General features: G+C 40.5%; 1 protein-coding gene across 2 annotated transcripts; it reads right to left on the bottom strand.

The window, feature by feature from the left end:
• Nucleotides 1–1618: 1618 nt before the first annotated feature.
• Nucleotides 1619–12777, bottom strand: smpd2b (sphingomyelin phosphodiesterase 2b). 2 transcript variants are annotated; one of them, XM_034692095.1, is made up of 12 exons: nucleotides 12491–12777; nucleotides 12285–12395; nucleotides 9627–9754; nucleotides 9421–9517; nucleotides 9212–9288; nucleotides 8121–8214; nucleotides 6146–6235; nucleotides 5965–6047; nucleotides 5613–5745; nucleotides 4788–4892; nucleotides 4478–4655; nucleotides 1619–3144 (listed from the first exon to the last, which is right to left on the bottom strand). In XM_034692095.1, the coding sequence occupies exons 3-12, from the start codon at nucleotides 9674–9676 to the stop codon at nucleotides 2720–2722; spliced, it is 1332 nt and encodes a 443-aa protein (XP_034547986.1). In that variant the 5' UTR covers nucleotides 9677–9754; nucleotides 12285–12395; nucleotides 12491–12777; the 3' UTR covers nucleotides 1619–2719. The 2 variants fall into 2 exon arrangements, with proteins under 2 accessions (XP_034547986.1, XP_034547994.1); XM_034692103.1 differs by having other exon boundaries at nucleotides 12285–12361.
• Nucleotides 12778–15505: the final 2728 nt, after the last annotated feature.

Here is a 15505-nt window from a genome sequence, read left to right as displayed (position 1 = left end):
TGACACACAGGTGTCACACACATTAACACAGGTGTGGGTGTTGATGAGGACAAGGCTGGCGATCAATCTGTCATGATTGAGTGACTGGACACTTTAAAAGGAAGATGGTGCATGACACCATTGTTCCTCATCTGTTAGCCATGGTTACCTGCAAGGAAACACGTGCAGCCATCATTGCATTGCACAAAAAGGGCCTAACAGGGAAGTTTATAGCAGAGAGTAAGATTGCAGCTCAGTCAACCGTCTATCGAATTACCAAGAACTTCAAGGAGAGAGGTTCAATTGTTGCCAAACAGGCTCCAGGGCGCCCAAGAAAGTCCAGCAAGCGCCAGGACCGTCTCCTGAAGGTGTTACAGCTGCGGGATCGGGCCACCACCAGTGCAGAGCTTGCTCAGGAATGGCAGCAGGCAGGTGTGAGTGCATCTGCACGCACAGTGAGGCGAAGACTTTTGGAGGAAGGCCTGGTGTCAAGGAGGGCAGCAAAGAAGCCACTTCTCTCCAGTAAAAACATCAGGGACAGACTGATATTCTGCAGACGGTACAGGGACTGGACTGCTGAGGACTGGGGTAAAGTCATTTTCTCTGATGAATCCCCTTTCCGATTGTTTGGGGCATCTGGAGGAAGGCTTGTTCGGAGAAGACGAGGTGAGCGCTACCATCAGTCCTGTCTCTTGCCAACAGTGAAGCATCCTGAGACCATTCATGTGTGGGGTTGCTTTTCGGTCAAGGGAGTGGGCTCTCTCACAATCTTGCCTAAAAACACAGCCATGAATAAAGAATGGTACCAGAACGTCCTCCGAGAGCAACTTCTCCCAACCATCCAAGAGCAGTTTGGTGATGAAGAATGCCTTTTCCAGCATGATGGAGCACCTTGCCATAAAGCAAAAGTCATAACAAAATGGCTTGGGGAACAAAACATTAAGATTTTGGGCCCTTGGCCAGGAAACTCCCCAGATCTTAATCCCATTGAGAACTTGTGGTCAATCCTCAAGAGGCGGGTGGACAATCAAAAACCCACAAATTCTGACAAACTCCAAGCATTGATTATGCAAGAATGGACTGCCATCAGTCAGGATTTGGTCCAGAAGTTGATTGACAGCATGCCAGGGAGAATTGCAGAGGTCTTGAAAAAGAAGGGTCAACACTGCAAATATTGACTTATTGCATGAATTCTGTGTAATTCTCAATAAAAGCTTTTGATACTTATGAAATGCTTCTAATTGTATTTCATTATACCATAGAAACATCTGTCAAAAACACCTAAAAACACTGAAACAGCAGACTTTGTGAAAATGTAATATTTGTGTCATTCTCAAAACTTTTGGCCATGACTGTAAATGTATCTATGAAACTTGCACTAAAAAAACCTGCACCACACCCTGGGTGCTCTTGTAAATTTGGCCTCTCCTCTCTCAGGCTCCAACACCTTTGTTGTTATTACTGTTCCGCAGCCAGTTTGGTGTTTCACTTGGAACAAGATCTGTTCTTCAGCCGTCTTTTGTACAGATATCGCCCTCTAGTGGTGAATGAATGCATCTGCTGCGTGTCACCACATAGTGACTGCAGCAGGAACTGTCAGAAGATCTCAGCAGCAGAGCGCTCACCACAGCAGCCAAGAGAGATGGGAATAAATTCTTTATTATTGCTTTCATAATAATGCCCATCACAATTTACAACTGGAATGAACATTATGAATTAAAGTTAAGAATTAAATTTCAAAATCATCCTTCATTAATAGGCTCTTGATGAGTCATAGCACTGTTTTAAAGCAACACAGAACAGTAAATCATTTCTAAGCACACGTAAAAGGAAGTGGTTTATCTGGTTAGTCAAGTGAGTGCACTGCACACTAAAGACATAATAAGCAATAATAATTTCTCTACAGTACATGATATCTTGTAAAACAGGCCAAAAAGGTCAAAAGTTAAAAGTGTGTAAGACTTAAGTGCATTCCCACAGCTAGACTTTCAGAGAAGAGTGTAGATTGTCTCTAACGTGAAGATACTTTACAGTGACGAGATAACAGAAGTATGAGGAGTGAGTCTGTCCTTTTTCCTACTCTATAGTACACTGTAAAATCCACACTGGTGCGTTTAAGTGCTACTGGGAGCTCTCAGTGATCTGTCCTGCAGAAAACATTAAAATGTTACTAAACAAACCGTTACTGACCAAAAAGTTCAACTACAACTGTGGGAGTGTCGTTGTCTCACCTGCAGAGGATACCTACTGTCTGAAGGTAAATACGGGAGCAATCTGTAACCATTCTGATTGGTTGGTGCACTCTCTAATTCACAAAAGGGAATACCGGAATTAAAAACAGAAACAACTGGTCCCGCTCAAACTACCACTGGGTGGAATGCAAAGTGGGACTTGGGGCTTAAAAATAACACATCATCACATTTGTGGCCTTAAAGAGGAGCAGTAGCACAGAAGTAAACCATGTGACAGGCAGCATGTATGCTGAGGTGCATAAAGGGAACTCTAGAGGTTAAAATAGGCTAAAGATGAGTATATAAAAAGTATAAAAAATATGTAGAAGCATGTGCCCCGCACTACTCTCAGAAAGTCCTTCAAAAGCTCCTTCATTCTGCAGCACAAACCTAAATCTTAAGAGGATAAAATACATTCAGAGGATAAATGGCTCCTTTAAACATTCATCTTAAAGCTCTCTTCAAAGGCTTCCTTCAGATAGCCCACTTTGACCCACTTGGCTCTTCATTTATTCCTCTGGGTCAAAGGCTTTAGGTTCCTGGCCTTCTGGGGATCTCCTCTGAGGATTGTGAGGCTGAGCCAGAGGAAAACCCCGGAGTTTCTCCTGCAGACTTCCAACAGCCAGCCTCATCTGGTCCTCGGCCCCCTGCAGAGATTTCAGCTCCATGGTGTAGAAGATGTACAGCAGAGTGGTGGTCAGCAGGATGGCGAAGCAGAGCGCAGCCAGCAGGTAGAAGGAGGTGCGAGGGAAAGGCTGCTCTGCTCCCAGAGCCAGCCAGGGCACGGCAGCGATGGCCAGCTCTAGAATCAGCAGAGCTAACCCCATCACTCCAGTGCGTGCTGCCGTGTAGCGCATCCTCTCTGCACAGTGTAAACCCACCTTCACTTCAGTACGAGCCTCCGTCACAATGTCAACCAGCTCGGCCACCTTCTCTGAAGACACAGAGGAGAGACAAAGAGGACGTCAGGGATCTAAAAAGAGTCTTCAGGCATGCTAGCTGCTCTGTGCGCCTTTTCACCAGCCACATATTGATTACATTAGCTTTACAAAATGACTCCTACAGCTCTCTGTGATCCAAGTTAATTCAACCTGACTTTGTTTCAGCCGCTATGAATTCAGGATGTGGTCTGTAATTGACGTGGACATGATGCAGGACTTGCCAAAGAAAATACCATTGTTCAAACTGCAACATAACAGCAGCCCGCTCAGAGAGCATTTACTGTTCTTGCTTTCTGAAAACTGAAATGTTTTCATACATGGTCGCATTTTTCAAATCAACCTTAAAGTTAATGAGTCTGCATGTATCTGGATATTGAAACTGTGTCAAAGATGCTGCATTAAACAGAGCTGAGCAGCCCAAAAAAACATTTTAAAAGAGTATGCAACTAAATACAAATACTGCTCTCCAGACCTGATTTAAATCTGCCAAAGCAGCACGTTTGCCAGAAAAATAGCAGGTACTAATATCTGTGACTCTCACTCGGGTGAAGCAGAGAGAGAGGATTCCTATCTGAATATGATTTCTGAAATGCTTCAAGCTAAAGGCTAATAACAGCATGCAAATATGCTCAAATGGAATACATTTGGACAAATGCAGAAAAATAATCCCAAAGGAGAAATTCAATTCACACTACACACACATGCACAAATGGGATCCCATGAACAAACACCAATGCAGAGATGTCATTATCGGTGTCTTGCTCAAGGGCAAATTAGCAGTGCCCAGGAAGTGCTACCAGTCCAATTTCCAGACCTGGTTTGTGACGGGACCTGAGCTTGCAAGTCAACCCCTCCGTTCCCACGCCAAGTCTCTACAGACCGAGCTACAGCTGCTCTAAGACATCGCTGTGATTAAACTGTACTTGAATATTTTAACTGTAACAACTAAGATCAGGACCTTGCTTATGTCAAAGCTGGTTACAGTCTTTGTATTAGACACTCACAGAATCAAATTGCCGATCCAAACAGGATTCTACTTCTTTTTACTAGTATCTTTTTACTTTAAGACAGCAGAACCTGTCTGTTAGCTGGCAATGATGGTTGTGCATACTGTGAAGTATGTGCTCAGACACAAAAACAACCAGCATGCCTGACTGCTCTCATTTTAAATCCAGAAAAATGACCCAGCCCCTAGATGTATACTGATAGTATTGCGGATGTATACTCATAGTAACATACTGATGCTAAACTAGATTAGAGTCTGAACAGAAATTATAAACAACATCCACATTTGTAGGGATATATAGCATAACTAGTAAAAAATACCTGCAGCAGAGTCCTGCTTCTTTGATTGGCCGTCGCTTCCTGCATCAGTTACACTTTGTGTCTTCAGTCTGAGTTCAGCTGTCAGAGCCTCATGGTCAGAGTACGGGAACGGATGGTCAGGGACGGAGCCTTTAGTAGTGCACATGAAATTACAAGAGATGTCCGATTTTGGGGAACCCTGAGAGTAAAAAGTAAAAGAAAGGAAACTTTAGGAGTCAAAACAAGTGATATAGTAATAACTTCAACATGTTGCTGTTAACATGAAGGACAAAAACACTCCACCTGTGACAAAAACAAACATCTGACTCACCTTGTAGAGGATGTAGTCGATTCGAATTCCCTTCTCGAAGGGACCGAGCTCTTTTATAGTGATGAAAGGGTTGTCGGCTATTAGAGTCAAACCATCCTCACATCCCTGAAACACACACATTGGTTTTTAAATTTATAAACAAAAATAAGTTAGCCTAATAATGCATTACAATTTCCACAAACTGCAAGTGTACTTTTTGAAGCTGCATGTGCAAGAATTTTTAAAGTGCCAGTGATAAATATATCATATAGCTAAACCATAGACTGTATCAATAATGGACGTAGTATCCGTGACGTCACCCATCTGTTCCTGAGCGCTGTTTTGAAGCCAATTGTCGGCGGGAGCCATATTAGAAATACTGAACTCAACCAAAAGAGTGTGACGTAAAGAGGCGGGGTTGGAGCCTCCTAGCCAACAGCTACAGTGTTTCCGCCTGTCAATCAATTCAGTCATGTTCTTATTTGGGCAAAACCTCGTAATCTTCTGAACCGTTGCGTTAGAAAAATATTCACCCCCCCCTACAGTGTGTGACGATAGAGAAATTAGCGACGTAGACCGAGCCGTTTTTTGAATCAGGCTGTAAACATGTTTATTAATGCTGCAAAGATCATCTTTTTTTTTAATTGGTGTGTATGTGGTTTCCTGTGTTTCTGCAGTCATTCTCAAGTGGATTCTCGATGAATTGCAGTTTATAACACTTCTGCATGGGCTTCATATTTTGAGACCGGAGGTTGCCACTTGAACTAAACGCTGAGTTCCCGTAACTCTTTAGATTCAAGAAGACAAAATAATCAGAACAATGTATAGCTTAGTGTCTCTACCTACTTCAAACTTAGCAGTCTCTAAAAAAGAGTCTTTGAGTCCAGTGTAAGTCCTCAGTAGTCTGTTCCCAAGGTCCTGAGGGTGCATGTTAAGGTCACCACCTAAGATCACCACATCTGCTCCAGCAGAGGTGTGGCTTCAGAAAAAAACACAAGATTATCACCATAACACAAAACAAAGTCAGATTAACTTCAACATGATTCTGATAAGAAACACTGTCATGCGGTGCCGCAATGCTTTCAATACTTCAGCAACTTCAAACAACAACACAGGAAGTAAACCTCAGAGATGCAAACACAAACCAAAGAAAACAAATATTGGCTCATGCTACGTGTTGCAAAGACCCAGTGTTTACCGAATGAACTGCTGCAGCTCCCAGGCCTGAACCACTCTGTGAGGTAGGTAGGAGTCTTTGTCCCTGCAGTACTCAGCATGCAGCTGAAATCAATACACGAGGACAACAGAAGATTGATCATGGGGGTTACCGTGTGTGATACAGAGGTGTGGCTGAGAACTAATGTGGGGAAAGAGCTTACATGAGTAACATAGACATTTGCAGTCAGGCTACCAATGTTCAAGACGGCCAGCCCGACAGCTTTACCTCCAAACCAGTCTCCATGGTGAGCCTGAATGTGAAGAGAAAACAAGGAAGTAATGAGGAGAGGAGGAGTTTTTGTCTTCAAAGAGAGGCTGTGACACTTAGTAGGAATGTAACACTTTAACCACTTTAAATTATTGTTTTACAATCATTATCATTGCTCTCTCACTCTCTTCATCTCCTTCTATTACTCTTTCCAACCCCAACCCAGTCAAGGCAGATGGCTGTCTAACATGAGTCTGGTTCTGCTGGAGGTTTCTGCCTGTTCCAGTAAGATTTTCCTCGCCACTGTAACTTGCTATATACTGCAAGGTGCAATACTTATGGTGGATTAAGATGAGATCTGACTGAGTCTTAACCTGTCTTGGTGTTGGGTCTTTGTTAATAATTTAACAGAGTACGGTTGACCTGCTATGTTTGTAAAAGCGTCTTGAGATAACGTTAGTTGTGAGCTGGCGCTATATAAATAAAGATTGATTGATTGAATGTCTGACACGCTTGCTCCATATCAGTCAGAGATTATCTGGATATCAGATAGGAGAGCTCTTCATCCGGATTTGAAACTCAATGGAAACATAATACTAAGCATTTTGTTTTTCATATATGTTTTTTGTTTTGAATTTGTTTCTTGCTCTTTATTTTAATGCTTATCATTCATGTTTTATTAGCGGATCCATCTCATGTTTTTATCATCTCTCTCACTCTCTTCATCTCCTTCTATCCTTCTTTCAGACCCCAACTCAGCCGAGGCAGACGGCTGTCTAACATGAGTCTGGTTCTGCTTGAGGTTTCTACCTGTTAAAAGGAAGTTTGTCCTTGCTGCTGTAACTTACTAAATGCTGCAAAGTGCTCTGCTCTTGGTGGATTGAGATGAGATCAGACTGAGTCCTGTCTGTAAGATGGGACTGGATCTTATCCTGTCTTTTCCCTTTTAAATGTTCCTTGTGTCTCACACAAGCACTGGCCAGAGAGCTTTCTGTTTTTATGCCTGTAAGCTGTGGAACTCTTCCTCTGGACATCAGATCGGCGAGCTCTTTGGGTGTTTTTAAAAGTAAACTTAAGACTTACCTCTTTAATCTAGCTTTTAATTTGGAATAATTTATTTTTAGCCCTGGACTAAATTATTATTATAAACATTGCTTTGTCATCTATTTATATTATTTAATTAGTTATTTATTTATCTATTTATTTTTTATATTCATCTGATCATATTAATGTTAGCTTATTTTTTACTTTTCTTTCCACTCTTACTTATTTTATTAATTTTACTGTATTGATTTTATTTTATTTTTAAGTACTTTATTTATGATCATGCCTTTTATAATTTTACCATTGCTGCTGTTTTCTGTCTCTCTGTTATTTTGTGAGGCATTTTCGACTGCATGTTTTTATGTACGAAAGGTGCTATATAAATACAGTTGAGTTGAGTTGATGTTGGGATTTAGTTAATAATTTAGCATAGATTACGGTCTAGACCTGCTCTCTTTGTAAAAGAGTCTTGAGATAACATTTGTTGTGATTTGGCGCTATTTACATAAATAAAGATTGACTGATTCTGAATTTTCTGAATCAGTTAGTTTTAAGTTAAGTTGTGGGAAACACTTTTTTAGCACATAATGATTTGAACTTTTTAACTGTGTGGATAAAAGTTTCACTTTTGGGGTGCTGGTGGCCTAGCGGTCTAAGCGCCCCACATATAGAGGCTATAGTCCTCGTCGCAGGGGTTGCCGGTTTGATTCCTGGCTGGTCGACCATTTTTCCTGCATGTCTTCCCCCCTCTCTGCTCCCCACATTTCCTGTCTCTCTTCACTATCCTATCAAATAAAGGCAAAAAGCCCAAAAAATATAACTTTAAAAGTTTCACTTTTATCATGTCACATAGCTTTCTGTTCCTCAAGGCAATGCAGACTTACCATGTAGGGATACCCATTCAGCGAGTAACGATACACAAAAGTATCATGGACTCTGTATTTGGAGAAAATGGCCAGACCGCTGCCGATCACTCCACTGCAGAATGAGAGGAAACAAGACATGAGCAGAAGTTGTATGCTCAAAATGTATCCCAGCTTTCGTTGTGCCTGATGATAAGTTAATGAAACAGCTCACATCCCCGTTCTTAATGAAGATCTACATTGCTACAAGTGTTGTGTTCAGTAGATGTAAGAGCTGATTTACTAGACTTGACGTTTTAGTGAGCCGCAGAGGGATTAGAAAGGTTGGGTTTTTGATAAATCTCAGTCTTGTGCTTTAGTATGGAGGTCAAGAGAGAATTAAGCTGCAGAAGTTAATCCTCGTAGGTAAGGCCTAAGCCCCAGTGAAGTGTTTCAGATTGATCAATGCCATGAAACACATTTTTTGACACTAAAGGCTGATTTATACTTCTGCGTCTCCCCTACGCAGCAGGGGCTGATGCAGACATGAGCACCACATACTTGTGCGTCGGTGTGTCCGCGTCGCTCAGCAATTCTCAGCCGAAACACTTGAGGGAAGTGTGGCCTCTCAAATAGCCGGTCTCCTGCTTTCGGTCCCGCTACGATCTCTGTTTACTTTTCCACAGCGATTCAGAGCGTGTTCTGTTAATCTACAGCTGATACATGTTGCTGTTTATACAGATAGACATGATTACATGAAGAATAGAGAGGAGGAGATGAAATACACGGCCGATGTGCACCCGATGTCCGGGATCCCGGAAGTGCTGTAAATGCGGGAAAGACAAAGCCGCCGAGCAGACCAATCACAGGGCTTGCGGTCCGCGTCGGCTCTACGGGGGGTTACATTTTGGAGGAGGTGCACGTCAGCTACGTGCGTAGGCCTCGGCGTAGGTACGGGAGCTACGTGGACCCCCGGCATAGGGTACGCTGTTGATTCAACGCAGAAGTATAAATCAGCCTTAAGGCACTTCATGTGCCTTAAAGGGGATGATAGATATGAAATTCATCACAGATTGAAAGACGTTCCAAGACAGAAGAGAGTGCAAAGGGACCTTGGAGAGTAGGAACATTACCTTTTAAAGTAATGTGAGTGAGGATGACTACAGGCAAGTTTCTTCTTCAAGGACAAATAGTCTTTCTCGCTCCATACCTGAAGAAAAAAAGGATGTTACACTGAAAACGTAGAATACCATGCATCTTTGAGCAATGCTTATTGATCATACAGGTTTACAAGCACATGATGCATCAGAAAGGTGACTCTGAAATGTGACTTTGCACCAACCTCTTGCAGTAAGACAATATCATGCTCTTCCTTGCACAACAGATCTCCAATCATGGCATAGCGCTGAGGACAGTGCTTGCTGAGGTAGCGGATTCCCCTGGAGAAAGAAACAGAGAGAGTATAAAGAGTAAGTATTTGAATGAAGGGATTTATATATAAAAAATAAATGAATTAAGAATCACTTCAAACAAACCACAGGCACTGACCAGCAGTTCAGAGAGAAGACCCGCACACTGACTGAGTCTGTGTTAGCCATGCTGGCAGGTCAGTGGATCAGTAGATGTGATGATGATGAGGATGGAGTGTCAGATCAGGTAAGAGACTAGCACAGCTCCTTATGTAAAAACACAAAAAGCAATTGTTACCCGAGCTGGATTTTTTAAAATCTCATCACAAAAACTGAACAAAACTGAGTGAAACACAACTTCAAAGAGAGGAGAGTGGGAGAGTTTGTAGAACAAAGGTTGGCTCATGAATTCAATCACAAGATCAATCTTTTCAAGCTGAGAGAGCACATAATTACAAGTCTGAGCAACAAGAATACATGGAAAGAAACATCATACATATAAACATTAAAAACTGCATGGTAAGCTTGAATATGTGCTGAATCTTAGTTCCAGTTCTGGGCCTCACACTATTTTAAGGACTCAGCTTATTTAACTTTGAAGCTCTAAACATTCAGTTTAGTTCTTCCAGTGAGCTTGAGAAAATATTAATAGACAACTTTGTACACTGAAAATAATAGATCAGTATCTGTTAGGCATAGGGTCTGGAAATGTGGAAAAGACAACCACACACTGCAAAAACTCAAAATCTTATGTCTCATTTTTAGTCAAAATGTCTTATCCCACTTGATTTAAGATACATTTACTTAACAAGTAACATTTGAGCAAGATAGAGGAACTTGGTTTAAGACAATGCATCTTAAATATCTTGTTAAGTCAAACAATCTTGAAATGATCTTGTTTTTAGTTGAAATTAAGAAAAAACAAGTTTTTTTTTACATTTCATACATTTTTCAAGCTGAGATCTTATTTGTAGAGGATGGATAATCTTGATTTAAGACAAACCCTTTACTTGATTTAAGTAAATGTATTGTATTGGAGAATCTATCAGAAAACAGCTCCTTTGATAAAAGAACGACAGAAACGTTGTTGTTTTTAAGGGTGGGTTACAGTTTGTTTTCAGGCACTGTTTCTTCTAAATCAGATAAAAATATACATCCTCAAACTACATGAACACAATGAAACACCTACTTTTGAGCATAGCTGGCTTATCCTAAAAAACAACATGACTGAATATTAGTATATCCATTCTGAGACACAAAGCTTTAAAATACTAATAAAATATTGCTTAAAATAAATTTTCCCTGCTAATTTTGAGATCACAGTTTTCTAAATATTCTGTCTTATTTTAAGAAATCTTACCAAGCAAATTTTCACTTGTTCTATTGGCAGTTTTTTTTGGGTTTTGCTTATTTCAAGGTAAAAGTACCTTCAAATAAGTTTTTTGTTCTTGTTTTAGGAGGAGCATTTATTCCAGTGCAGCTCTGTGTTTACCAAGTGAACTGACTCTGGTAGGCTTCACTCTGTCCTGCAGTGGGAAAATGTTGACTTTTCAAAAAGAGACAAAGTAAAGAGGCAATTGCATTCACTCCCATCTCCAGGGAGTGCAACAATACACCAGCACCAAACAGAGTGCTGACATAGCTCTGCTCTGTCTGGAGACAAAAAGGGGAAGCAGCAATGCAGGGGAACGAGTCGAGGGGGCTTTGGTGTCAAAGGTTAAAATAACTTGTTGTCCTTTGTTGTGCAAAACACATACAAGTAACAACTCACCTGTGATTACAACATAGGATACGTACAGTCCCAAAAGTTGTACACAGCATATCTATGTTGAAAATAACAGGGAATGCTGTATCCATCACAAAGGAGTGTTCACACTGTCTGCCTGCATTTTGTTAGTCTTGATGTTGTCTGCCTGTGTTTTGTTAGTCTTGATATTGTCTGCCTGTGTTTTGTTAGTCTTGATTTTGTCTGACTGTTTTGTTTGTCTTGATTTTGTCATCCTGTGTTTTGTTTGTCTTGATATTGTCTGCCTGTTTTGTTTGTCTTGATATTGTCTGCCTGTGTTTTGTTAGTCTTGATTTTGTCTGCCTGTGTTTTGTTTGTCTTGATTTTGTCTGCCTGTGTTTTGTTTGTCTTGATTTTGTCATCCTGTGTTTTGTTAGTCTTGATTTTGTCTGCCTGTTTTGTTTGTCTTGATTTTGTCTGCCTGTGTTTTGTTAGTCTTGATATTGTCTGCCTTTATAAGTCTTACTGTGCCTGTGTTGTGTAGGTACCTGCCTTGGGACTGGGTGAAATTTAACATCTAAATTTACATTGATGCTCAATGCATTAATGTTGATTAATAAACAAATAAATGAAATGAAAAATGAAGTAGCACACACACTGGACAAAAATGGAGATCAAACTCAGATACACTCTTACATAACGTGGTAGATTATATGCGCCCTGGATCCTTTACAGCCAAATCACTCCAGAAAAAGTAACATGTGACCCTAAATACCTGCTGACTGGCTATGTTCGGGTATAAATAAAGACGACGCGGCGAGTAAAGTTTAGTTTAGTACAGTTGTCAGCCTCCTGAGTGGTTAATAATTGAGTGTTTATACAAATGTTGGTTCACCGTTATGATCATACTCTGAAGCTAGCTATGACGTACACACGTTAATCACTGCAGGTAACATCTCCTCAACGTCAACTGCAGTTAGCCATCGAGCTAGTCTCCATAACGATGTCGCTTCCTCCAGTTTCTGATGCCATGATACCTCAATGATTTATTCATTAGTTATTTTAACTCACCTCAGGAGCTTGTAGGCGCCAGCTTTGGTAAACGGACCCGTTCAGTTGACGTGCAGTTACAGTGTTGTATCTGTCTTCTGATGCAAAACACTTTCCGTCAGTAAAGCGTAGCTAGTCCCGAAAAGTCAGTCAAGCAGAGTTCACATAGTAAGGTTGTTAGCATTTCAAACAGCTTAACTCTACCTAAATGGTGTTCTTCCACCTACATTGCTACGTGCTATTTCAGCCGGTGTAAAGTCAGCTGCGATGAAACGATTTGTCATGGCCCCTCCGGTTGTATTTTCGCTCTCAAAATAAAACATGAGCTTAAACAGGGAACGTTTTTCAGCGATGGCACTCTTTGGGGAGAACACATTTCTGACAGGGTAACGAGTAATTATGAAAATGTTATCGTAAAAAACACAATAAATAAACATTTTAAAAAACAGTCGGTGTTTTTGTGTAGTAGAACTTTTAGCAAACAGACGTTTCAGCTAGCTTGACTGCAGCTTCCGGTTTGATTCTCGGCCGTGATGGAGTCTGGGTAGTGGAGTTTTCAGTTGATTGAATGCTTGACACGTTTCAGCAACTTTCAAGAATCAAGGAAGCTTGATTGCCAAGTGAGCTCGCACCTTTTTACAGTCTATGGCTCGCACACACAACGTATTTGACGTGGAGAATGGAACACTGGTACTTAACTACAAGACAGTGAGGACAATGAATATACAAACCCAAAAACTAACCTTAAAAATTTTAGATAAAAATACTATCTGTACAAAGAGAGGTGTAGAAGTACTTTTAAGACATAAATAAATGATTTAACCTAATCAAATTTTTTTTTTTGATGAAATATGTTATAGAATAAATTTCAATATTGCACGTGGTTGTTGAGATATTGCACTGGAAATCAAGGATTGCAAATGTATGTTATGTATCACAGGAGTCTTTAGTGGTTTAAACTTTACAGTGTGATTGTCCTGACTGTCTGTTGCAGTCTCCTCATGTCTAATTTGGTAGCACAACCAAACCAAACAGTAAGGGAAGAGCACAGGACAGACTCAATGACTGCAGAGCAGAACTAAGGACTGCAGAGTAGAAGTCAAGATTCACTCAAGAAATCGATCACAACATGTAAAAAAACCTAAGGTACTCTTACGGGCACCTGAGTCATTTCTTTGTATCGTACTGTAATTTTAATTTTTGAGCATTGAGGAAATGAAGTACTACAGCACAAATAGAGCTACATGCAGGGGCGGAGCTAGACTCTCAGCGAAAACCCTTCCCAGAGTGCCCGTGCCCCCCGTAGCATTTTACTGGGAGCGCTGCGTCTTAACCCAAACCTAACCCTAACCCTTATCGTAACCCTAACCCTAACAGTAACCCTAATCATAACCCTTACCCTAATCATAACCCTAACCCTAACAGTAACCCTAACCCTAATCATAACCGTAACCATAATCATAACCGTTACCCTAACCCTGATCATAACCCTAACCCTAATCATAACCCAAACCCAAATCATACCCCTAACCCTAAGCATAACCCTAACACTAACCCTTATCATATCCCTAACCCTTATCCTAACCGAAAACATAACCCCAACCCTAATAGTAACCCTAACCTCTATCATAACCCTAACCCTAATCATAACCCTTATCCTAATAATAACCCTAATCATAACCCTAACCCTAATCATCACCAATACCCTAATCTTAACCAGAACCCTAATCATAACCCTAACCCTAGTCATAACCATAACCCTAACCCTAATCATAACCCAAACCCTAATCATAACCCTAATAATAAGCCTAACCCTAATCATAATCCCAAAAGTAACCCTAACCCTAATCATAACCAAAACCCTAGTCTTAACCCTATCCCAAATCATAACCCTAACCCCAATCATAACCCTAACCCTGATCATAACCAGAACCCTAATCATAACCCTAACCCTAATCATGACCCTAACCCTAATAACAAACCCTGACCCTAATCATAACCCCAAAATTAACCCTAATCCTAATCATAACCCTAACCCTAATCATAACCGTAACCCTAATCATAACCCTTACCCTAATCATAACCCTATCCCAAATCATAACCCTAACCCCAATCATAACCCTAACCCCAATCATAACCGTAACCCTAATCATATCCAGAACCCTAATCATAACCCTAATCTAATAATAACCCTAACCCTAATCATAACCCTAACCCTAATCATAACCCTAAACCTAATCATGACCCTAACCCTAATCATAACCAGAACCTTAATCATAACCCTAAACCTAATCATAACCCTAACCCTAATCATAACCAGAACCTTAATCATAACCCTAAACCTAATCATGACCCGAACCCTAATCATAACCAGAACCCTAATCGTAACCCTAACCCTTATCATGACCCTAACCTAATCATAACCCTAACCCTAACTCTCATCATATCCCTAACCCTATTCATAACCCTAACCCTATCTCTTATCATATCCCTGACCCTAATCATAACCAGAATCTTAATCATAACCCTAAACCTAATCATGACCCTAACCCTAATCATAACCAGAACCCTAATCGTAACCCTAACCCTTATCATGACCCTAACCTAATCATAACCCTAACCCGAACTCTCATCATATCCCTAACCCTATTCATAACCCTAACCCTATCTCTCATCATATCCCTGACCCTAATCATAACCCCAAAAATAACCCTTATCCTTATCATAACCCTAAACCTAATCATAACCCTAACCCTAATCATAACCCTAAACCTAATCATAACCCTTACCCTAATCTACACCCTATCCCAAATCATAACCCTAATAATAACATTAACCCTAATCATAACCCTAATCATAACCCTAAACCCAATCATAACCCATACCCTAATCATAACCAGAACCCTAATCATAACTCTAACCCTAATCATGACCCTAAACCTAATCACAACCCTAAACCTAATCATAACCAGAACTATAATCATAACCTTAACCTAATAATAACCCTAACCCTAATCAAAACCCTAACCTTAAATCTCATCATATCCCTAACCCTAATCATAACAAGAACCCTAATCATAATTTTAATCCTTATCAGAACCCTAACCCTAATCATAACCAGAACCCTAATCATAACCCTAATCATAACTGTAATCCTAATCATAAACCTATCCCTAAGAATAACCCTAACACTAACCCTTATCATATCCCTAACCCTAATCCTAACTGTAAACAAAACCCAA

Source organism: Notolabrus celidotus, chromosome 1 (genome assembly GCF_009762535.1).
Source record: "Notolabrus celidotus isolate fNotCel1 chromosome 1, fNotCel1.pri, whole genome shotgun sequence".
NCBI lineage: Eukaryota > Metazoa > Chordata > Actinopteri > Labriformes > Labridae > Notolabrus > Notolabrus celidotus.
The sequence above is the reverse complement of the archived record's forward strand: the minus strand, read 5'-3'. Positions and strand labels throughout refer to the sequence as shown.

Excerpts from the sequence above, each read along its gene's own strand:
- smpd2b (XM_034692095.1), bottom strand. The coding sequence starts at position 9,676 with ATGGCTAACACAGACTCAGTCAGTGTGCGGGTCTTCTCTCTGAACTGC. Across the intron at positions 9,518-9,626 it reads GTCTTCTCTCTGAACTGCTG|GGGAATCCGCTACCTCAGCA; the intron begins GTCAGTGCCTGT and ends TTCTTTCTCCAG. Across the intron at positions 4,893-5,612 it reads TAGAGACTGCTAAGTTTGAA|GGATGTGAGGATGGTTTGAC; the intron begins GTAGGTAGAGAC and ends TGTGTGTTTCAG.